This window comes from Dinoponera quadriceps, unplaced genomic scaffold (genome assembly GCF_001313825.1).
Source record: "Dinoponera quadriceps isolate SergipeBrazil2010 unplaced genomic scaffold, ASM131382v1 scaffold676, whole genome shotgun sequence".
NCBI lineage: Eukaryota > Metazoa > Arthropoda > Insecta > Hymenoptera > Formicidae > Dinoponera > Dinoponera quadriceps.
Window position 1 is genome coordinate 1,377,804 of NW_014554818.1, and position 25,601 is coordinate 1,403,404.

The window sequence follows — 25,601 nt, forward strand, 5'->3', positions numbered from 1 at the left end:
GAAAAATGTATCTTTGCGAACGCGCGCGATAGTGCAGGGCGGCCGCCTAAATAAACATTTTACGAAATTGATCGTGCATGTGTAGAAAAAACGTCCAGAGGCCGCTCGGCGAGTGAAGAATTTATACGGATTTATTCGTTCGCGGACTTCACTTCTTCGCGACCGTATCGTTGAGTAGTGTGAGGGGAGCGATACTCACGCGACAATGTTAAATCGAGGAATACGAGCTTAGCGCTTCTCGTCATGCGACGTGGCTTTATCGATATTTCGTATGATCGTATTAGGCGTTATGTAACCAGAAACTGTCGCATATCCGTGATGTATGTATGTATGTTGTACAGAGGATAAGAAGGGCGGCGTCGACCGGAGCAGCACGGTCATTGCCAAAGAACCCGAAGGTAAAGCCAACAACTCTCGGGAGAGCGAGAAACATATGCGTTTCGACGTCTCTCCTTCTATGTATTACATATGTAACCGCGTATATATATATATACGCATTACTTGTGAACGTCCCGCGATCGCACTGGTCTCTCCCATTCGCGCTTTCAGCTGTGACTTTGCTCAGCTGAGCGGAAAATATCCGGATTAATTAAACGGACGGAGAAGACTCGAGTTCTGTCCACACGCGAGCTTCGTGCAGGAAATTCGAACATATGAGAAAAACACGCGCGCGAAAACCACGAAAACGTCAAACGCGCGATTCACATCCGTCCCGTTTTTTTTTTGCATAATTTGTCGCGGTTACTGTGAAAATGCTTGCGCGATGCTTTTTGTACGGAAAACGCCGCATCGAAGACTTTCACTTTCCTTCCGGTGAAATTCGCACTTTCGTGATATTTTGCGTATTACACCGTGCACTTTTAGTTTGAGCGACGTGTTGACAGATAATTCCGCGTTGTCGCGACCGACGCCATGTAAAAGCGCATCTATGTTAATCGCGACGTTGAAAAAGTTGGAATTTCTGGATATTCCGGAATATATTTCAAATGCGAAATATAAATACGGGATGGGCCAAAAGTCTGGATATACCAGTGGAATACCTCGTAAACGGTGCAATTAAGTTGCAGGGTTTCATATTCGACCGCATCGAGACTTTTGGCCCACCCTGTACGGTATCTACATTGGCTTTCCCGTGGAGGGAAATATCGATTCCTACCTCGCGAAGGATCGCCGCGGATGGGAGAAGCCAATCTCACGCGAGAGACTCCGCGCCCAGTTTCGAGCTTTTGCACCCTGTCTGTTGCAGCTTCTGCGAAATCGTACGGCGGATTTACCGTCTCTCCTTTCGTTCCGTCGACTAACAATTCGGAGAGAGAACTCTTTGCTCTCCCTTCCCCCCTCTCTACCCGCACGTACAATTTGTCCGATCAGTCTGCGATTAATCCCGCGGTCCGAAATCGAGGATCCTCCTGAGCCCGTCCTCGAGGCTGCGGTCGAACACAACAGGAACTACGTCCGATCGTTGCGATTTTTCGGAATCGCTGCGCTTCCAAGTGTGTGTAATGTAACCGCGACGATTTCTTTCGCTACTAATTCCGCAGCTAACTCCATTGTGATATAACATAAATCCTTCACGGACTAACGACGTGATGCATACCGCCAATTTGTCTTCCCTTGAGACGGCGTGAGACGTACGTAAAGTAAGGAAGAAGGGCAACGGTGTTCGAGGATGTTCCGCCGGTACGTTGTTAACTATGCATCGCTAAAATTAAAAATACCACGCGCGAGGACGTGTGTCGTTGATATAGTCGCGTAGGCGGGCATGTAGATGCGCATAATGGAATCGTTGCCGGCAAATTAACTACGTCATAATGAGAACGGCATGAAACCCGGGCTACACTGATAATTAACTCGAAAGTTATAATTAAGCTCTGACTAACGTGGGGAGCTCGCAAACACTTTAAGCCTATGTAAAATTAACCGGTCGAAGCAAAGCTGGATCCGGCCGCATCTGACCGGACAGCGCTGGTAGAAACAATCATATATTGCCGGTGAAAACTGAAAATCCCCGGGAAACCCGTAGATTTTTAACAGACGGAGTTGAAGAACGAGCAGCCCGGTGAACGCGCGAATCACTCTCTTTCCATCTTGAATTCGTATCGCCCTTATCTTATCGAGTCTAATCGACAATGATCTCGGCTGAAGACACCGCGCCACACTCGGTGTTCGCTTCGCGCGCGTCCAAGACGTACTGTTAGTAGAAATACCCGCTTGGCACTGCGTGAAAATAGATCGAGACGTTCGTTCGACCCACCTCGGAGCGAGTCGCGCGTTCGGCTTTTCCGTGTCGACTGATTTCCCGACCGGAAGAGCTCCCTTACGTACGCTTGTCGCCGGTCTCGCGCACACGATTGAAGAGAGATCGTCGCAATGTCGGCCAACAACTTGCCCGGCTCGTCGAAACCTCACACGGAGAATCACGGTGAGTCATCCAGAGATACGGTGTTACATGCACCTCGTGATAAAAGTTATGCGTTTCGTTTACCCGTCGAGGGTAAAAATACTTCTCGATGCGCCGTTCTTCCTCTTCGATCGACCTGTTGGCTTCTCACACTGCGAACGAATCGAGAACCTGGAACGCGCACTTGACTTCCAATTCCGTGAGAATCCGCCCCGGAGAAGAATGCACGCGCAACTTGATCTTCTTTGTTACTCGAGACTTAACCGACCTACCTCGGCACACTTAAGATAGGGAAAACTCGCGGACGAGCGCACGGAGGAAAGCACTTTCGGCGTTCTATATTAGTCGCGGACTAGTCTTTAACGGCGTCTTATGCTAAATGAACTTCCGACGAACGGCTACGGACGCGCTACGTGTGTATAGTCGCGTCTAAGATCTATTTCGAGAGTAAACCTCGTCTACGCGGACCACGCGAAAAGTCTCCGGCCGTTCCAAGGCCACTGATAATTACGCCCGACGTCTCGTTTCCCCCCCCCCCGAATCTTTCATCGAATCCCGATGGAGAGACGAACCAACGGATAGAAATCTCGACTCGAGATATTCGGCCGACTAATCTCAGTGGAAACGACGCTAACCCGAAGCGAGCCCTGCTGAGATCGATAACGCTGTACTAATCGTCGTAATTAACGTAAATGGGTCGCATTAACGGCGAAGGTGAATGTGCCTCGCGACTTTGTCCGCGGTGTGTGTCGAAATAAATCATGGGCCGCGTCAATAAACGACAGCCGGCAGAGTTCGCTTCGCGCTTTCTCGTGCTGCTTTTCACCGTGTTCTCGATTACTTCTCCGACAAGCAGCTCTTGGCTCGTTGCAAGGTACACCTCCGAGCAGCCCCGCGACAATGTCCGCCTTCTCCAAGGCGGTCGGCGCAGCCACGACCATGCAAGCGAACAAGCAGGCCGGTACGGGCAACCCCCTCGGAATAGCCGCGGTTCTTCTTCAAGGGACCCAAGGTAAATGAGGGATCATCCGCCTTTCGGGATTTGAGACGATCGTGACGAATCGGAATTTGCGAATTCTTTGCGGTGGTCTCCCCCTCCCGACGTTCTCGGATCCCACCACTACGTCTCGAGCCACCTCCCGCACTGAGAGGAAGGAAGTCGCGAGCGTTACATTTCTGCACGATTGGAATACCGATTACGATCCGCACCGATACAATGCGAATTCACGTCTTACAAAATATCATCGAAATACTTGTCGGCCGAGTCTGTCTCACACAGCGGAGTTGCAGAACGATCATCGTGAATTCTCCGATCCGACCTTGTCGTAATTGGCATTCCGACTGTTCTCTCGTCTCTATCAGCGCGAGACGATCCTATGTACGTGAACGTGTCGTCGTACGTACACAGGTGCGCTCTTTTTCGATTTCGTCCCGTGAAATGACGATCCGAGAGGACGAGAGGTTTACGAGTTTGTCGGATCGAGTTTGCCGTTTGCGCTTCTTCTCTAAGCCGAGAGCGCGTCGCCGTAGCTGTAAGACTTATCCGACGCGCACTTCTCTATTCGTCGTATTCGAAAATTATTCCTCTCTCTCTCTCTCTCTCTCTGCAACAAAGTCTCTCGATTATTTATACGCAAAAGGTCCAAAAGTCATCCCGCGATGTGATTCGGAAAAGAAACGGGAAGATACGATAAGATGCACGGTTGTCCCGTTAGTTTATTAATTGCGAATCGTACGTCGCTTATCGATCCCGTCGACTTCGCGAACAGCCGAGGCAATAAATTGTAGAGGAGCTGGGCTTCCTCGCGCGTGCCTAGGAAAAGATATTCCACGGGCTACGGTTCTACGATCGTCGCTTAATAACCCGCCAGTTCTCTTTCTCTCTTTCTGTCTCGTGTCGCAGGACAAGAGGTAGGCACGTACCAGGAAGGAGACACCGGCGATCTCGACGAATCGGTAAGGTTGCCCAAGCCGGATGACCCATTTCTGCTTCCACGCTTTATCGAGAGAGTCTCCGCCCGTGAGAGAGAGAAAATCGCGCACACACGTGCCCGGCCCTGAGTAATCCCTGATAAAACGAGGACGAGGCAGGAATTGGTCGAGCCGTTTTCGCTTCAGCATGACTTGGAATTCACACACGATACTTGACCGTTCGATACATACTCAGCACTCTCGCGCGCACACACACGATTATGCGTTCCCCGCACTATTCTTTTCGGCGAATTCACGCTTTCTCACACCTTTCATTTTACGTATCTCTCGACAGCTTGTCCGTCCTTTTTGTGCGCAGATCCTTACCTGGCTATCCTTCTTCAGCAGGAGACGTGACGGAACTTTTCTCTTTGTTCCGATCTCTCCTCGACACGCTTACACACGCACTGCGTCTGCGATGAATAATCAATTAATCCCGTAAATTGACCGGACGACCTTTCCTTTCTTTACTGTACTTTACTTCGAGTTTCACCTCTCCCTGACAGGACCTACGGTGTACAAGACACCGCCGGCCCGCTCTTCCGGCGATACATCACGCGATCCCTGCGCTCTTTCGCCGAATATTTATTATTTACGGATTCGAGCACTGAGAATAGACGACGGCGCGATGATCGATCGCGTGTTTTACACCACCCCGCCGCGTTCGTTCTCGGGATGAATTCCGGCTCGACGGCACGCAGGTGGAATCAGACGCACGAAATCGATCGATATGAACTGATATCTGTAGTGAGACAAATTTCAAGCCCTTCCTTATAAACAATTCTCGACCCGTCAGCTCGGTTTTCCGCGTGAATTAAGAATCACTTTACGTGATGAGATGAATTCTGTCCGCTGCTTAATTTAGATTCTTTCGTTATAAATTCAAATCGATTCGCCGAGTCTCCTGGTTTATACGGGTCAACCGCTTCCATTGACTGAAGATCTGAAAATAGAGGCCGGTTGTGCGAACGAGAATCTACGAAAAGTTGGAAGGGGACGAAGGGCGCAGTTGGAAAGTTGATGGTCGAGCCGGTCGAGAGAGCCGGCGTGCTGCCGACTCGGCGCCAAAGCTCCTTTGACGTTGACACTAGCTCGTGTTTGGTTGGTTGATTGCATGACTAGCTGGCAGCGCAGGAGGCGGTAGCAGCAGCGGTAGCAGCAACAACAGCCAAGCCGGTGCCTCGCCATCGTCGCTGGCCAGCCTCCACCAGGCCAACAGCAACGGGCCGACGACATCGCGACGCCAGGACTCCTCGGCCATCGGTCTGTAGCACGAACGATCTAGCACGTCCCTTCTTCCCACAGAGGGTGGAAACGCGCCGTCGATTATTTTCATTGACTGTCAAACGGGGAGTCGAGGATCAGAGGGGGATCGTTTCGCCTGAAAAACAACGATAGAATCGCAGCAGCTACTTTGATTCCTTTCGATTTCGTCACTCTCGTCTCTGGATATTTTAGCGAGTTCCATAAATGTAATTTACGAATTTTACTTTAACATTACGCGACAAAGGTTTCATCGTCTGTCTCTTGAACGTTGTTCTATGCGATGCCCTTCTCGTATTCGACGCTTTAATTCGTTTCTTATCGATTTTTCCAAATTCTGAAAAGTTCATCGCGATTAATCCCCTTTCTGATCTCCTCGACTGGCCGGAGAGGTTGCGAGTTTGCACACAAAAGTGGTGGCGGAATATCGGAAGTGCGATCGCGTCGAATATTTACGAGACTGCTGGACAGAAGTATTACCCGAAAACCGCGCGCTCGTTCGCGGCGTCTATAAATAATCGGCGCTAATGTTCGTTATGATTTACGGAGCGCGATCCGGTATTTTCTCCTCTTTCGGATAAAGGATGAGGTGAAAATAACGGGAGGGGGGATTAATTGCGTTTGGGCGTCGAGCCCAAATGTACGATCGACGCGACGAATACACGCCGATGGACTGTGCTTCCTCCTCATCGTAATAAGTAGCATCGGATGCACTCGGTTTTCGCATACTTTCCGCGAGAGTGGAGAAGAAAATTAATATCCGCAGTGTATCTTCGTCGAAGATTATTTACGGCTCGCGATAACTTTGTTTTTCTCTCGGTGGTTGCGAGACGCTGCTCGGTCGGACGCAAATGTCAACGAGAGACGCCAAATGACAACGGCGCGCTCGGTTTTATCCGGGAAAGCTCGTACAAAAACAAAAGCATAAAATCCGCACGGGAGGCAATTTTTCCGAGCGTCGCGTCGTCGTCAACGTGCATAAATTTATGCTCTCCACCCTCTAATCTCCTTTACATCGCAGTTGCGATTTACTCCGGTGAAGCCGATAACTCGCAAGCTCGATCCAATCCAATCGGAGCTTCTTCGCCTTCTGGGGATATTATCCGACGGGACGTCTCACCTTGACCGACATTATGTCAAGTAGCTGCGCGTCGCACGAACGAGGCAATTGACATTAATGCGATTATTAACGTTGATATCCAAATAGCGTGCCTGATGAGATTAACGTTCCGAATGCACGAGACAAACGCGTATTTCCGCGCTTTACAAACGGCAATTGGATTAATTGGAAGCCGGCTTGTGTCGCAGATCGAGAAAGATAAATCCGCGAAACGCAGAGGGGTGGGGCATTTCAACCCAGCGACGAAGAACGATCGAGAGACTTTACTTTTGTATTCACACATTTATTTTAAATGCCTTTTTTCTCTCGAAACGTCTTGCAGAGTTTCACTCGAAAAGTTGAGCGACGGTCTTTCTGACGATTAATCGAGACTCTTGCTCGAATTCGATCGGACGCCAAGCGAAGCTTCGAATTATCGGCGCGACCCTTTCGCGGGATTTTGTGTCACCACTTTCTTTTTGTTTGTGTCTCTATGTATGTGTTTACCGCATGTCCCGCTGCACGTGATACGTTTTCTCATGATCGCGCTCTCTCTCTCTCTCTCTCTCTCTTTCTCTGTCCCGCCTGCATGCGCCCACCTTTAAAACGTGCAGAACAGGAGGCACGGCGGACGAGCGACGCCGGTTGCGCGTCGACGAGCTTCATGGAGGATCTCGAAAACGGTAAGGGTGCCGCGGGAGGAGGAGGTCCGTGCTTAGATCTCGCGTCCTGTGAGACACACACGTGGTCGTCTCGTGCTTCCTCTTTGACACACCGGGGATTAACGCGAGAATCTTCCATCCTTTTTCTTTTTATTTATTTATCTATCTATCTTTCTTTCGAGAAGAGACGTCGCTTCGAGGGATAGATTACGATTAGGGAGAACTCGAGAGAGCAACGTGTTGTGTTCGAGTGTATTATATAAATAGAAGGAAGATGACACAATAACAATGAATTTCTCCCTCTCAATGATCGTATCGTGGCTAATTTTGTCACCGTAAACCTTCCGCGCGACGAAATTCGTTGAACGTAGATACGAACTCTTCGGTGATGATGATACGTTGCGACATCGTTAGTAGTCGCGATGATTTTTGGCACAAAGTTTGCCCAAAATTATCCTCAGACAGGGTAATTTTTCATCGTCGCTGCACAACGCCGAAGAGTACAATATGGCGGTATCGAAACCTCGAAATAATCATTCGTGATATCATCGAGTGTTATCATCGCGGCCACAACAAGTGTGCGATGACAACAAGTCTGGCCCTCCCCTCCCCCCGACCTGAAGAACCTCGACGTCAGGAGAGTTGGTAGACGATCGATTTATGATCCCTGCCTCGACGTTGGGCAGCTTTTGACATTTGCCAGATGTAGATTCGATCGTGCGGACGCGTCGTTATAATAATAGGTACAATTTGTACCGCCATTCATCACGGTAATGAATGGATCGAATTCCGTTGATTACGGCTCGCCCCATCCATCATACCGTATGTTCAACATGACGCTATCTCGATGCATCGCGAGCGAGCGAGTAGTAAGCAACCGCGACCGGTCAGACTGGCCACGTGTACTCGGACGCTATCTACTGCCCGTCGTCTCGATCGATTCTAATCATTTTAATGTCAGCGCAACTTCACCTTAGACGAATCGCTTGCTGTTGCGCTTGAATTCTTGACAAAATTTCTTTTTTTTATCAAGACTCTCTGCTTCGCGTACGTCGTCGCGGCGAATATCGATATTTGCGTCATCGTTGACGGACGCATAAGATCGTCCCGATCGAAAGGAGGAGGGTGAATAATTAATTACGGCTTGATGGGTCGAGTTTTTCTCATCTAATGATTATTCTGACATGCCTAATGTTGACACAATGCGAAAGAAAAAATGGATAACGGAAATCGGAAGGAGGTACGGCTTCATTGATCCTCCTCCTTTCTTTCCTTTTTCCCCATCGTCAAATACGCAAACAGATACGCGCGTTTCGCGATATCTGAGATGCATTTGATCGATCCACGTTAGTTGGAGCGAGTACTTTAGGATCCGCAAAGCGTGCGATACGACGAGAGAGGCGAGAAGGAAAGTGGCTCCTGTGCTAAGCGAGCGGCAGGACGTTTAGCGCGCTCGCGTAATTCCGAAGGGGACAGGAGGATCCACTCGAACCCGTTGAACACATCGCGTACCGTGCGCAAAAAATACGCATCAGCGAACAACGGCGGCGGTGAGAATGCAACGATCTCGCGAACGAGCGCGGACCGCGAAGAGCCAGGAGGAAGAGACGATAAGATACCATCAAGGGGGAGACGGTTAATCCTCTCAGACGATACCCGCGCACGTGAGGATTAAGCTAATAGCTTCCGCGAATCGCGCGCGAGAGAGAGAGGCGCCGGTTGTTAGCCGCACTCTCGCGAGCGTCATCGCGCGATTACCGCGATACGTGCTGTATTATTCATATTAATTATAACGCTCATTGCACTTTAATCTCCAATGGAACGAGCTGCGTGATGTGGAAAATTGGTCCGCGCGCGTTATTAAATTACATCGGCAACTCGGGCGGGATTTTCGGCGCACGCGAGAAACGGGCTTTCGAAATCGGACGAGCAGCAGCTTAATCCTCCTCACGCGCGACATTGCCTTGAAAATTATTCTCCGCCTTGTCTCTTGACCCATTTTTTAATACGAAAGGGGTGTATATTGCTTGTAGAAATAAGAATCGTGTGTCCTATCAAGACCTGCAGCCAGCTCTCGACCAACTCCCAGTGCTCAGGTAAAGTTCAGGCGAAATTACGTCGCAAGTACGGACGGAAAGAAGGAAACGACGACGAAGAAGAGGGAGTACTCATCTTCGACTCGTCGGTTTTCGAATCCTCCGCGCGTTGAGGAGCCGCGTTGCGAGTAAGCGAGCGCGGGATTCTTCTTTGATGAAAAATTCCTTCAACTTCGCGATTCGATCGGGCCACTTGGTCGCATCGCGCTCCTCTTCCTCCGAAGGCGCTGCTTTTATTGCGCAACACTCGCGACAATCGATACCGTAATTCGCGCGTCTTGATATGATCTCTAGCCGCACTCGTCGCATTGATATCTCTCTCTCTGTGCGACTCTCTGTACGACACGACGCAATCGCTCTTGCGAGAATTTAGCATCATTCTGCCGAGCCGGAATTTCACTTCTGCAGTTAAGTCTATTTAGTTTTATACCGAGTCCCCAAAGGTCTTCCATCGTGTTCCCTTTGGTACTACAAATGGAAAGTTATTTTCTCCACGAAGACACGTTAACGTAAAATTTGAAATTTCCTCCCCTCGGGAGGTCTAAATTCCCATTCTTCTCAAAAACATCGTAGGAGCATTATTAGCGCTTCTTTGATGCTACAAATGAGAAGTTATCTCCGTTTGTTTCGCTTGGAGAGATGTAAAACCAAGTGGACTTGATGTAGGATCCAAATTTCGACTCGGGCTGTTTCTCGGTGTTGGATCGCGCGGGCTACTTTCTCGCGAATCCGACCGATCGCTTCGTTCTTACGAGAGCTGAATTTCCACAGAGCTCTTCTCACGCCTGTAATCACACCGTGAAAATCTAAAAAGGATACTAAGCGAACGGGCTTTCCCACGTGGTGTAACGGTAACGGATAGTCAGTGTCGCGATAACTCGTTCTTTGCAAGCACAAACACACGTGCCGGAGATAGATTGATCGGAAGAGCGGGACCGTTAGCCCCGTAATGGAACATCCGAGGTGCGGTAAAGTTTAATTAGTTAGGACGGCAAGAGAGAACACAGGCAGACAGTAGCGAGTAGCTGGCGATTGTGATAGTAGTGGTGGTGGTGATGGTGGTGGTATCGCAAAAAACGATAGCAAATTCATCGCCGAGGTGACGCGTTCTCCGTCGTCTCTCGCGAAACACGAGAGAAATCCAATCACGAAATCATCTTCTTTTTTTTTCTCCCTCCATCCGCGGATATCGTTGGGCTCCTGCGTTGCTACTTTAGCGCTGTATCGTTACCGGAAGTCACACCCCGTCTAAATCTGAACGACCTAATCCTCAATTACGATCATCCGGCCTATACGTAACTCAACGGTCGTTTTTCTTTTTTTTTTTCTTTTTTCTCTCCACTCTCTCTTCGACAATCGATCGTATCGTTGCGACGCGAGGTACCGATCGATCAGATTCAGAAGAAAGATATCCTCGATACGGAATTGATCGATCTGATCTAGTAGGAGATACGGTGTGATAGGTATGTGTTCCGACGTAAAGAGTTGTACCATTCGTCGTGATTCGGGTACTTTCTCTCTCCGGAAACCTTCTCCTCGCGAAACTTTTCTCCGGCGCCCAAGAGGAATGATCACAATTTCCGTACGTGTACTGGTCTATGACGTAAGTAATAACGGCGAACGTGTGTCGCGGTCGTTGGATTAAATAGCGCTGACCGCCGTAAATATCAATCTGCGCGTGCAAAGTGTCTCCGACACGACGACGTGATCGCAAAAGTCTGATCTGACCGAACGCTCTCGTAACCTCCACAAAGATTCCTATCTATTCAATATATATGTACATATATATATAACATTCTGATATATAAGGTATACATTCTGCCACACAATCCATGCGTTTACTCGTGTATCAATCGACAGAATTACAAAATTAAATTAAAGTTTCTCTAAATTTTCTTTGATATTTCATAAGAAGTGAAAGGGTGAAATTGCGCGCAAGGTTGGCACAATGATCCAACGACCGACCGTTCGTTCGTAAAGACAATAACGCAGAGACGCACGTCTCTGTTAGCGTCTCGGGTTAACGCGTGCACGCGTCACGCCCGTGACAAGGAGAGAACATAAACGCGCGCGATAAAGAAATTCACCGCGAAATACGCGCGTGGGTGAATGCGTGGCTGAATGCGCCGTCGAGTGAATGAGACGACATACACAGTGTGAACGAACGTGTGAGAGAGAGAGAGAGAGAGGTGAAAGGCCGCGGGAATAACAGAAACGCGATCCGCGTTGTTCGGTCGCTAATTCGAGTGGCAGTTCGAGTGACACTTTCAGATCTTACTCACTCAGCCGACGTAAAGCAGCGAGTACAGGCTGTCCCATCTCCCCGGAATATCTTTTCAGCGGAACAGCTTTTATCCACGGCCAATTTGAAAAGGATTTTCCCATCGCTCGATGTGAACGTTGAAAAGGGTCATCGCTCGAGCTGAGCTTTCGAATTAAAAACTCTGACCAAGATGAAATCCGCTCGAAATTGTTCGGAGAATACGCTTCCCGTCGTTTCTCCTCCCTTGAAGCTTCAGCTACCTTTGTCCGATCGCGATCGCTCGAGATCTCCGTTGAGGAGAAGTCAAATTGGCCAAAGATTAAAGGGAGACACACAACGTGGTGATTTTGGAACAGCCTGTATACTTAGCAAGCTCAATGGTATTTCAGATTATGTGCGATCGTACACAGTGATCTCGTAGTGGCGCTTGGACATCTCGGTAAAGTGGATACAGACCGCTCGTGTCGGACGAATCGAGAACGTAGAATTGCGTCTACGGAGTAGATATTTTATTTCTGTGCTATGGATTATAATTTACACTTTTTTCTTTTTCTCTTTTCTATCTCCGCGTAATTCTATCATTTCTGTGCAGCGTATCAATACAAACGCAACAATAAAAAAAAATTAATGCCAAAAACGCAAAATTCCACGGTAGTCTCGCAACTCTTCACGCGCAATACATCAAGCCAGACTGTCTACAATCGCCAATCATCAAAGAGCGAAATTTTGCTCATATGACGTCCGTCGAGAGAGACGTTCTGCCGCTCGAATTGGCTCGACTGGAGTTGTCAGATTTCTGCACATTGTTCTCGATCAGGCTGCGGATTCGATTAGTTTCCGACGTGTACGAAAACCGTAGGAGAACGATCGCGAGTCCGACTCGGCGATTGCACTCGGTTAAACTTAATTATTCGAGCGAGTCTGGCTCAACGTTCCGACGACCCGGGATCAAACGATGTAGGGCTTAGAGAAGTTGATAAAGTTGCATGCGACTCTGTTTGTGACGTAAAATGTGTCGGTATGAGGGAGCCCGACGGGCTCGCGTGCCGGGCGCCTCGGCGCAACTGATTGATTCATGATTTGTTGACAATTCCAGCGCGCCGACAGGAAATCATCAAGATGACCGAGCAATTGATCGAGAGCATCAACACCGGAGATTTCGAGGCGTACACGTAAGTAACCACGTTTGTCAGTTAACAAATTGGGGCGATCCGTCAGATAATCGTCGCCGATAAGCGCGCAGAATATCTCGAGATTTTCGTATATCTCGACGAGGAAAAGTTTATTCGAAGAATACGCGAAAAATATCGTCATTTTCTGCTAGTTCCGAAGGAAAAAAAATTAAAAAACGCCAAGATTGGCGAGTGATTTGCTGAAAATAACTAATTCCCGATGCAACGGTCGTTGATTAAGAGGATTACCGAGCGAATGCAAACGCGATTGAAATGTTCGGGATTCGCGTCGGATTAACATCAACTGTGATTAATTAAATTTTCTTTCGCGTACGGTTAGAATCAGAGAACATTGGGGAAAAATCGAGTTTGCTCGAACAAGCTCGCGACCGATTTTTAAACAATCACGTAATGATTAGACGTTTATGATCGTTAAACGATGTGTACAGGGTGTCCTAGCGTAAGAACACATAAATATCTTTTGTATTTTTAACGATATGAGAAATGTATTTTTAGAGCATAATTTGAATGGTTTCGAAGGAGGAATACCGTGGAAGGGAATTATTTTTTACGCTCATTTTTTCCGATTTTTCTTGAGGTCCTCATATTTAGGCCCTCAAGATACTTAGATGTTCTCATTATGCTGACATCCTATATATAACGATGCGCAAGAATTATTGTCATGCCGTTAAGAGGAAAAACATCGGCCGAACAACAAACGTGTAAAATATTTACGTGCTCGTTCACACTTGCGATCGTATTTTTGTCATTAACGGTATATGTAGCTGCGCATATATCCGTATTCTCGCTCAATAATTTTTGTCGCCGCGTATAAATGAATTGTACGCTTGGTTTGCGATTTTTTGGCTGACGTTGGATTTATTCTACTTTTTTAACCGCCGATCGATCGTTAAAATGTTCGTTGCGCGCGATACGTGGCTCGTTCGTTATATTAGCGCGATAGTCACGGTATTCGATGTCACGGTATATTTGTCACCGTGATATTCACCTACTATTTGCAGTGCGTTCCGCTAGCGTATTGTTCTTTTCGATACTTTTCCGCCAGTTTGTTCTCAACGAGAATGTCGAATTATCTTCGAATGGGACTAACTAACGAGACATCGAGAGCTCACATTCCCTGAGAAAAAAAAACGATATTCAGTCAAATTTAAGACCGACTTCGCTTCAACACAAGTTTGATCTGGTCGGAAGGACGTGACGCGATGTGAAAAATTGTGAACGGAGGTTGAATTTTCCCTCGGCGATTTTCGGGAAGATTTGACTCCCTTATCGCCTTTAAATCAAACGTCCGTTGGATCAGATGAACACGCGGTAGAGGAAGGAAGCTCGCTTTACGCGGAGGACGCTCATCTTCTACCATGCTTTCAGGAAAATCTGTGATCCACACCTGACCGCGTTCGAGCCGGAGGCTCTAGGTAATTTAGTCGAGGGAATGGATTTCCACAAATTTTACTTTGATAATGGTAATTATGACTCGTTTGCGTCACCGTTCAGCGTCGCGCGCCACCGCGATGTTTAGTGTAGCCGCACGCAATTAACGTAGAGCTGTGACGTTTTTCGCTTGCGAGCGCATGCTTGCGCGCTTTTCCCACGGGGAGCAACTTTGCCATCGTTAGCCCTTTGTAACGAGGAAACCTCTCTCTCTTATCGGCATAGTTACGCGCGCCAAGTTGCGAAACGACGGTTATTAGCAACTTCGTTAATTTGCGATTTATCGACGACAAGAAGATGCTCTCTGTGTTCTCGCGTCAACGTCGCGCGTACGATGTCGGTCGCGATCGAGTCGGCGACGTAAGTTTGTCGCGCGACCTAATCGACCGGACTCATTTTCTAAATGGCGTAATGCGGTCGGTGCTCCGCGGAATGTCTGAATTAACGTTAATCCAGCTTCTTACTGCACTTCCCTTTAATTTAACCGACTAATGGCGCATACGCAGGGCCAGGCAAAGCGCGGGCACTCCTGAAATTACAAGTCAGTCGGGAAGATTCTTCAGAGTGCGCATCATTATCAGCCGGGAATCACCGGAGCGGTGTTACCTTCGCGTTCTTCGGCCTCGAGATTCAAACTCAAGTTTTCCATCCAGACGCGATCGCGTGTCTTTGATACTCGCGAAACGTCAAACTAAATCGATAAAATTAACACGCTTATATGATAGGTCGGCCGTCGTTTCTTTCAGATTTCCTCACATTCGTCAGGCAGCCGTCAAATTTGAGAATTTTCCGGATCTTCCGAGTGACGAAAGCGGATCCGTCCCTCTCGCTGGGACATCCTATTATAAAGCGACGCATTAATGAACAATGAAAAGTTAGAAATTAGCGAGGAGAAAGAGCTTCCACAGAATGAGTTTATTAGTCTAATTCTTTTTTACAAATCCTCTTCCCTCCGCTACCGCGCTCTGACGCGGTAAATTCAAATTTCATGGAAACGGATAGAATTAAACTTCTCTCGTCGTAATGAATAAATTACAAGACTTTGCATGAGTAATATCAAGAAGCTCTTTCTTCTTTGTGCCGCGAAAAGTGTGCCTGGCCCTGGTAGAATTTTCTCAAGAGTATGCGGTATCCTTTATTTGACCTTTCTCTTGCCCCCTCGCTTACGGCGGTACTCACCACCGGCTTTAGCAGCGGTCTGTCTCTCTCCCCCCTTTCGTTTCTCTTAATCTCTCAGTGGTTGTGAAAGCTTTAAAGTCGCGCGTCGTAACGGATCACGAGCGGTATACGAGTAACGTCAACTTTGCTTCCCGTCAAAACCTTAAGCAGTCCTGGGGAAGAACTGTAAGGCCGTCAACACGACGATCCTGAACCCTCACGTTCACCTGCTCGGCGAGGACGCCGCATGCATCGCGTACGTCAGGCTGACGCAATACATGGACAAGTGAGTAGAAAAGTAACGAGAGACCGAATCCGTCAAACGCGATCTCGTATTTAAGTCACTTTTGTATTGAGAGCGAACTTGATCAATCGCAGCCTTGGATCGGTTGCTCGCTAATTCATTTTCTGTCGGGCCTCGTCGCGGTATCACTGGTCAATAAAACTAATTCGAGCCTCTCTTTTGCTTCCTTATCCGCAGACAAGGCGTAGCGCACACACAACAAAGTGAAGAAAGCCGCGTGTGGCACAAGAGGGACAACAAGTGGCAAAATGTTCACTTTCATCGAAGCGCGGTGACAGGCCCGTCGCCGTTCTCCTTCAATCATAAATAAATCGGCCGAGGTCCGGCCAGCTGCTCTCGGTGGACGCTCGTCATCCCCGATCGAGCGCGTACGAACGAACGTTAGGAACACGGAGCACACGAGCGATACGATCACACACACACAAGTATACATACACATGTACAGATGTACGTAGAGAAAAGCGGAGTTACGAAGAAAATACACAACGACATAGAACGTGGTGTCCGAGAGAGAAGAAACGTTGAAAAGTAACACGAATACACACACCCCCCCCCACACACATACAGACACGTACACACTCTTAAAATTGTAGCAACTAAGCGCGACAAAAACCAAAACCCGCTAGATGCCGCAATCGCCGGCACGTATTATTCGCTCCAGTACCTGCTCAGCGTACTTACCTACACTTTTACGCGTGCACCGCGCCACGTGTGCCTCAGCCTCGACGAGGGAACCACGCGAAAGCGGGATCATCGGAAGCGCGAAAGAAAGACGGGTCGTTTGGTCGTCGGCCGACCGATCGGTCGGTTGTTCAACAAACCGAGGCAGACGGGCACGCTTGTCCGCTGTCGGCTAAAGCGAGGGAGGAGAGAGAGAGAGAGGAGGGAAAAGTAGAAAAATCTCGTCGCATACACGCATCCTCCGAGCTCGCTTTCTCGCCGATCGGAGCGAACGGAGCATCGGGATGCTGCGCCGAGGCTGCGAGGAAGAGATCGGCTGATGATATGACCGCCGCAATGGCAAATATGAACGGGGCAAACGGAGGTCAACGAGATGTCACGCTAGATCGATGAGAGAGAGGGGGATAATGGAACCGCGAGCGCGAGCAAACGCGACCGCTCGCCATCGATGCTGGACGTCGATACGGGCGACAACGTCATACCGGAGGAGACCGATTGTCGCACGGTTAATAACCGGGAGAGACGCAGGACTGGCGAGGTTGAAGTCGCGGAGTTGTATTCACCGAGAGAGAGAGAGAGAGAGAGATTAGAGTCCGATTGTGTACACACCGTAAGACGGAAGCAGAACGCCGGTAACGAACCATCGTCCTGACGAGAGTCCAGCAGAGAGAGAGAGAGAGTGGAAATCGTAGAGACCAGTGGAGAATATTCCGAAACAAGGGTCAAACAAGGCACGCGAGGAAACGGCACAAGAAGCCTGGACACGTTCGTTTACTCCGTGACCGTTCGATGAATATTTCAGAGGAAGATCTGCCGGATGACCTCGAGAAAGTCGGGGAAAATGCGGTCTCGTGCGGGATCGTTTCTCGTTGGCGCAGTCGAAGGATTGACAGGAACGAAGGGACGCAGGAAGAGGAAGCCGGGGGATCGATCGATGCCGGGCATCGACACAGGGTCAGCGACAGCGGTTGAGATGGAACGAGAGGAGGAGGAGATGGTGGTATCGAAGTGCCAGGGTGGGAGAGGAAGGAAAACGGAGGCGGCGCCACGGTGGTGGTGTGCGGGCGGCAGGGTGGAAATCGAAAAGCTCTCACCGAGCGTGGCGAGCGAAGTGGAAAGAGAGCGGCGCGTCCGTACTTCGCACGTAGAGCAGGACGACATTCTTCCAGGTGATTCCTTTCTTCGGCTCTCACTCTCGTCTCTCGCGGCAACAGCGAGCCGCGCGAGAGAGTTGTATCGGCGCGCATCACCCGCAGCGAGATGCGAGACCCGTTGTGGATCGTTGCGTAAGAGAGACTCGTCTCGTTTTTATTACTTCATTAACGATAAGACTTTAACTCGAAGTTAGGATTCTCGTATAGTTAGGTTCGCGCACTTTCGACGCCCTCGACCACCGACCCTGATCTCTTCTTCGCTCAGATGCGCGCGAAACGTACGTGCGTGGGGGGAGGCTCGAACGGAGAGAAAAAAAGGAAAAGGAGGAGGGTGGTGTGAAGGGGAACGGCGACGCGGACGTACTCTAATATCTCTTTCGGGGAATCTGTGCATTTTTACCTAGCGATGTGTGCAAGAAAGTACTTCGAGCTTCGTACTAACGTATAGCGTAAGTTTGAGATATTATCTAAGCTTCGATTGATTCTATAACGCGGTCTCTATCGCGTTTCTAGCAGCGTCCGAGATATACGACTACCACCAGCACCACCACCGTCGCGAGATAACTCGATCAGGACCCTTTGTAATGTTCCTTCCAAGTATAGCGCGCGAACACCGCTGCGACCATAATAAATTTAAGAGCCGACAAAAACTCAACTCGCGGTTGCAGTGTTCAGTAGAAGAGTCCATCGCATCTCGCTGCGGCAAATATCCCCCGCGCGCGCGCGCACATACACACACATACACACAGGCCCGTAGACACGAGTCCAAGCGTATTACGCTTATTAACGCAGGACATGCGATTGTTCAAAAGGAAGCGATCTTTTACATCGTAAGGATGACCGACGAGCCGCGACGGACGCCGCCGCCCGTACGGTGGGCGAACACGTACAGACACATAGACATAAATCCACCATACTCTCCAGCCCCCTTATTTCATTTGTCAGTCGATCTCGCATCCCCGAGTGCACGTAGGTGAACACGATTCAACGAGAGGAAATACCGTAGGGCAAAACCTTCCCCCTCTCTGATAGGGATCAGAGCAAGAAAGAGGGAAAAAAAGAAAAAAAAATAGAGAGAAAAGCAAAAAAAAGTAGAAGGAGGTGAGACGAAGGATCCCTAAAACAAAACGACAAAAAAAAATCGACGATAATTCTCGCTCTCTGTCGTCTCTCTCTCTCTCTCTCTCTTTCTCTTTCTCTCTTTGCATTATTAATGTTATATATGGGCATATATTTATTGAATTACTTGGGGAATGTTAAGAGAGGTGATATAAACACCACGAACAACAAGTCGCGACGCGCGGCCAGTGGGTTTATTCACCGCGCGAAAAAGGGGATCGCCTGATCGGTGATCGCGATTCAAACGTTTTTTGTCGAATTTACTTCATTAATAATGACGAATCTTTCTACACGTTCGTACATTCTCTATTACTATTATGACTTACGCATATAATAATGTAATTTTGATGGACGAAGAAAGAAAGAAAGCAAAGGAAATGAGGAGTCTCTCTATCTGCGAGAAATCGGATGAACACACTTTTGCCATCTTGTTATATATATATAAATATAAATATAAAAAAACTATACATATATGTTATAGCATGTATATGAGTGCGGGCGCGTGCGCGTGCACGAACGTGAATACGTATGCACTGACGACGACGAGGACGATCATTAATGTTGGAAGCCGCCAAGAATCATTATAACGCATCGTTATTCTAATCGAACTAACGGCCGTATCCGTTGGAACTATCAGTCACGAAGGAAAGTCTCAGCGCTGTTCGCCAAGTTTCCGTTCCTTTCAGCGTCTCGAAGCTTTCGCGTGTTTCCGCACGTCGCGTGAAAAACGTATCTCCATCCACATTGTGTATTGTATTTTCGCATTTTCCGGCTCTCGTGCAAGAAACGAGAAAGAAAGAAAGAAAGAGAGAGAGAGAGAGAGAGAGAGAGAGAGAGACGACCTGAAATTGTCGAGCGATCGCTAAGCCGCCCGAGTGCAGCGTCGGCCGATAACAATGCATCACCGAGCTGACATGCCGTTAACTATGAAGGTTGCGTTCGTGCGGTCGCACGCGCACCCGCGGCACCTACGCGTATGTATATTGATACAAGATACAGATACGATTTAATATATTACAGATATATATACTATATGAAGAAATATATATGTGTATATATATAAATAAACATATATATATATATATACACATATGTATATAAATATAAACATAAAGTTTTACGATTAAGGGATAGTTATTTCTACTACTCTAATTTGTCGCTTCTACGTGTGATTGTTGTATAAAACGATTCATTGATTTGTTATTATTGTTATTACACGATTATCATTAACGTTAACAACTATTACTACTATATTATACGTCGTCGCTGTCGCGGAGAGGAAAACGAAAAAAAAAGAAGAAAAAAGGGAAAGCGATCCCGCTCTCACCTTATCTAGCGCGAATCGACTCGCATTCAAATGAAGATTCAAAGTATATGATATATATATATATATATATATATATATATATATATATATAGCGTGTAACGGTCTTTATTATAAACGTTTATAAATACGAGTTTACGGACGTTAACAATAACGATCGAATGGCTAAAGTCGATATATCCAAGATTTTAGATATATCTCCACCGTTTTTGAGAGCTCGAAGAAGCGCACGCGCGCGCGCACGCGGCGCACTACTATTATTATTCTAAATATCATTATTATTTGTATTTGATAGTTAATTCGTAACCGAAGGGATTCTTCAAACGCGCGGAGGGGGACGTGTCTCGCGATGCTCGCGTCGGATTTCTCGCTGAAAGTTATCTTTCGCTCGAGAGCCTAGGTTCAGGAACTCGTTCGAATTAAGACCGTACAATAGAGTATCGAAACTATTACATTGTATTGACGCAAAGTGCAGGATAACGGATGCACGTATCAGAAGGGAAATTCGCGCGCCGTTCTCTGCTCGGAGAACTTTTCCCGCGTTCGTCCGGCGGAATTTATCTCTTCCTTTGCAAGATATCAACGTAAACGTCTCTCACTTTACTCTTTCGACGTAGCACGTGTGCTCTCTGGCAGTTCCCGAACGACGACGCCAATTCTCTTCTGACACGCGTGTACAGTGGCGTGACTGACGTTTCGGAGGCCTTTTGGGAACTTTGAGGTCCTTTATCTCTTTGCATCCATTTCTCTTTTCTATTTCTTCCCCCTCTCCTAATTTCACTCCTCCTCTGTTACTTTCCCCGCTTTCCCTTCTTTCGTCTCTTCTCTCCGTCTCTCTCGTCCTTTTTTCAATCTCCGGAGATCTCCGTAACGTGAATTCGCCAACCAACGGAGTCTGCGAAATCGTTGGTTACACCACTGGCATATGATATATAGTGTAAAACTATACCGTATTATATGTATAATCTCCAGATTTCTCACATTCCGTAGCGGTTTGCTCATTTCCATCTTGGCTCGTACTGTAATCCCTTTCTCCAAATTTCTCCCCGCCAGTGTGTGAACGATCCTTCGCTGCCAGTCGCGCGTCCAACGCACGAACGTTTTAACGAAGAAAGCGTGGCGAGGAATCTCAAGCTTAATGTGTTCGACCATGTGTTTCGTCGTTGTGCTGTCCTTCTGGTTTGTATATCGAGTATGTGATTCGGAGCTCATTGTACTCGTGCCTATTTTGTGCGAGAACGGCAAGAATCGAGGATTATAACGATTGTTATAACACGGGCTTCTCGCGATTACGTTAGCGCGCGTTTACAAATGCCGTAGAATTTAGTTGCCACGCGTGGAACGACGGATGGATCCTTGATAACCTTAGCCCTTGTCGATCGAATTCTTAATCGGTAGCTATCGTATATTCCTTGTATTTCGGTCAATGATAACGAAGAGATTTCGCACCCAGTTCGATGGAAGAGATAAAAACGAAACAGAGACTATCATTACGTGAGAATAAGGACAGCGACTTGAAAATAGCGCACAAGGAAACCACATCCTCTCATATTTTCGAATATTTACGCCGATACTACGACGATTACTTTTTCTTGTAAATATATCTTCTTCGTGAAAACTGATCGACACGCCATTTGTTTCAAACTAGCTTCGAACTAATCGTAAAAACTGCTAGTTCCTCGTTTTTCATCGTTAAATGTAATGCGTATCGATAAAGTATCGTTGATCGTTTTGATTTTTGCTGTCCAGCGCGACGCAGCAATTCTGTAGCCCGGCATCCACGGCGCGTCTAAGAGAAATCTACGTCACAATCTCACATTCGAGAACTGTAATTCGTTGCGCGTTCATAGAAGCGCGACGTACACCCCGAAAGAAAGAGAATAAAAAGAATATATATACATACATACATACATACATACATACATACGTACGTACATATATATACTGCTGTTGCTCCCACTCGACTCACGTTTATAAATTATAAACGTACGAAATCATAACGCACGAGCATCGCAAGCCCACTCAGTTCAGAGAGAGATATATATATATATATCCGATGCAGCGACACATCCTACTTTCGTTATAAATTTCCCCACGAAACTGTCTCTGCTAACTTTTGTACTATAGATAAACAACATATCTTTGTACGAGAGACTTTGTAATCGAGTCGATCCCCGAGATATTCGTAGTGAAATTCGTAGCGACGGCGAAGACGAGGAAAAAAAGAAGCAATTAAAAATATCGTGCACGCGAGTTTGCTCCGCGTCAATATCGTTCGTCATCATCGTATTCCTTTATCTCTCGAATGTTCGGCTTCTATTTCTTAGGCGATCTGTTTAAACGTGGCGCATACACAGCAGTCGGCGAATCGACTTTCCATCGTTTCTCGCGGCTGCTGTCCCGATGACAAAAGAGAAATAGGAGAAAAAGATGTAACGAATCTATCTATCGCGTGCTCGAGAGATTTTCATTTGTCCACCCCCCCCCCCCNACTCCTTGTGAGAATTATTGATTAGCGATTACGCGTAAGTACTAAGAGAGATATGTAATGTAACGATGACGGATCAAGCAGCTGTTCGGGAAATGGCAAGAATCGAGACCGGTGTAATCTCGTTGAGTGTCGGATCTCCGAAACTCACCGACGTTGCATCGATAATAAATGTTGAAATTGTTCGAAAAGCTCGCGCGTCCTACCCGGATCCTCGATTTCTCATCGTTGCACGTTTTCAACTAGCGATCCGCGCCCTACGATTGTAAACTGTGCGATACCAATATAGACGCGTGCGTCAGTGCGTGAGATCAGTATTTTTGAGGTATAGGTCGGTTCACTTCCAGAAAGAACCGAACGACGGACGATTCACGAAGACGAAGAAACGATCCGATCGGCGATCGAGCTGGCCTTTCCGTCAACGAATGCGCGGAACAAACTCGGATGGGGAAGGATGGCGCGTCGAGTCGTTAAGACTTCATCCATTCTGTTTCTCCTGCAGATCTCTCTCTCCTTTCGCGCTATACCATCCTCACGTTCGCGAGAATCGCTGTAATCAGGTCGCGGGTTTGTTTCGTAATATTGTTAACTCTTGTTTGTATACTCCATTTGTTATACTACGAAGATGTTTTCAGATTAAAGAAACTTTTCTGTGTCTCTTCTCTCTCTCTCTCTCGTAATTATTTCAACTTTAGTTCGCTCGCCCGTTTCAGTTGTCAGCTACTTGGTTTCCGCCTGCGTCGTCTCCATGATATTTCCGGGCTCCGTGAAGTGCGTCTCCACACGGTGGAAATTGCGCACGTTAAAATGACACGCGGAAGGCCGATGCGTTCGTGCTGATCTCTCTTTTCCTCGTACAATGACGCTCGGCGAAGTTTGATGCAAATGCATCGCGCGGTCCGACCATGCCTCAAAAGGTCTGAGTGACGTTCCTTCCGACACACAGTGCGAACTATTGTAACGATTGCCACGATAATATTAATATCATTACATTTATTGTAACTACCATTATTATTATTATTATTATTATCATTGTGATGATTACATTATTGTTATATTGTTACCATGATTACCACGTTGTACACAGTCGTGCGCGCACGCACACACACACACGCATATATGCACGCACGCATGAACGTACGTAACATACGTCGCATATGTACACATGCATAGTCCACACGCGCACGCATCTCTGTGTGCGCGATACGAAGCAAATGGCGAGCGATGAGGATAATCTCGCCCAAGCATTTGTATTTTTACCCGCAAGTGAAGAAGGCGTCTAACGCTATAACGAAGACGGCGAAAGTGCCGTTTCGCCCGATTTTGCACGACGATTGTAATTAAAAATACGCTATTTTCCGTTGGCCCTTTCTTACTACGAGAGAAACCGCGGCATATCCGTGCGCGGCACGCGATATTTGTAATCTTACTAGTTGAGGAATAAGAGGAGGAAAACAAAAAGTGTAGGGTGGAAATAGCGAGTTTTTATATAGAAACACGTACGCTCGCGCACGCGAGTGTGGAGGAGGATACGTTTCGTAATAGTATTTTATCCACTTTACGCGTCACGTCGAGCCTCGTGAAACGCGCCCGGCCGAGAATCCATCCTCTCAAAAACACGTCGCGAAAACTCTCACCTTAGCCTCTAAGAAGATATATCGGTCTCAGTGTCGGTCTTGTGTGATTTGTCCTGTCTTGATCTAGATAAACATCCGCACCTTTCTCCGATCGAACGTGCAAACCAAATGCAATTTGTCACACATGCATGCGCATGAAATCGAGTCGCAAAATTAACGACTTGTACTCGGCCAATTATCGCCAACACGTTTCATATTTCTGCGAGTGTCAGAGGAGGCGGAATTCAGCTCGATATTTGTGTGTGTATATGTGTGTGTATGTATGTGTGGCTTACGAATCCAAATTTGAATATATTCGATATCTAAGAATATAGAGGAGCGATACCGAGGTCTCACGCGTCCCCATATAATCTGCTTCTCACGCGAACCTCTTCTCATTGGTGAATTTTACATGTTCTATTTTAAAATAATATCTATCTTGAGAGTTCAATAATTTGAAGATATTTCGTTGAAAATTCAATCCTACTAATCTTGCACGTTCTCACAGGGGAAGGCACACTTCGTCCCTTGTCATGAATTTGAAATTGAATTCGGGATGAAACGAAGAGCGTGAGCGCAGTTGGCCGAGTACTTGAAGTGTACTCAAACGATCCCAGGAGATCGATTCCGCCCCGGCAAGGCCCAAAGACTTGTACTCGGACTCTCGGTCGTGCTCTGCTGACCACGACAGCTGCGTTTCGGAGAGACGATCGCGACGATGCGAGAAAGTGATCGAACGAACGCGACAACCTGCAACAAACGGATGAATTAAGAATAATCGACGAGAAGCCATTCCGTTTACTGTTCGCGCAAGCCCGATCTTTGAAATTATTCGCGCCAGTCATTTCGCGAACGTTCAATTTTATCCCATTCCTGTTTCTATTTATTCGCTTTAATCTTCAGGAATTGAGAGGATTGGAAATTTGAGAATTAATTTTTGCGTTCAGTTATAAAAGGGATTACTTGTTACACGGTGAAATTATTTTGTTTTTTTTTTTCCTTTTAAGCTGCATATTAGAAAAGATAAAGATAAGGGGGATCGCAAAAGTTTTACAGACCGATGATCGATTTCGAAGATGAGGCATTCGATATTTTGTGCAAATCGATTTCTCTTGATACATTTTTTATTCGTCCACTTTTTGCGGGAATTTCGGCTCGATGAACGAGCACGACATCGCGTCTTTCGGCAGTCACGAAAAGAAAGAAAAAAAGAACGAACAAATGAAAGATTATTAACTATCTCTCTCCTCTCCCTTTTCCTCCCTCTCTCTCTCTCTCTCTCTCTCTCTCTCTCATCCGTACATCTAATATAACGCTAAACTTCATTATTACAAACATTATTAGATCTACGAATAAGTGATTGATTACAATTTTGTCC

General features: G+C 47.2%; 1 protein-coding gene across 19 annotated transcripts in view; it reads left to right on the forward strand.

Annotated features, from left to right (window-relative positions):
• The window catches only part of LOC106742123 (calcium/calmodulin-dependent protein kinase type II alpha chain), a 97,397-nt gene extending 75,374 nt beyond the window's left edge, over positions 1 to 22,023 (forward strand). For 2 of the 19 annotated variants that reach the window (XM_014614763.1, XM_014614766.1), the window contains exons 12-18: positions 342 to 398; positions 3,258 to 3,413; positions 9,430 to 9,492; positions 12,852 to 12,927; positions 14,317 to 14,411; positions 15,706 to 15,823; positions 16,019 to 22,023. In XM_014614763.1, the coding sequence (XP_014470249.1) occupies positions 342 to 398; positions 3,258 to 3,413; positions 9,430 to 9,492; positions 12,852 to 12,927; positions 14,317 to 14,411; positions 15,706 to 15,823; positions 16,019 to 16,151 (698 nt within the window). In that variant the 3' untranslated portion in view covers positions 16,152 to 22,023. Of the gene's footprint in view, positions 1 to 341; positions 399 to 3,257; positions 3,414 to 5,494; positions 5,636 to 9,429; positions 9,493 to 12,851; positions 12,928 to 14,316; positions 14,412 to 15,705; positions 15,824 to 16,018 lie in introns of all 19 variants that reach the window. The other 17 variants (XM_014614771.1, XM_014614773.1, XM_014614772.1 and 14 more) reach the window with 13 other exon arrangements.
• The last annotated feature ends 3,578 nt before the right edge of the window (positions 22,024 to 25,601 follow it).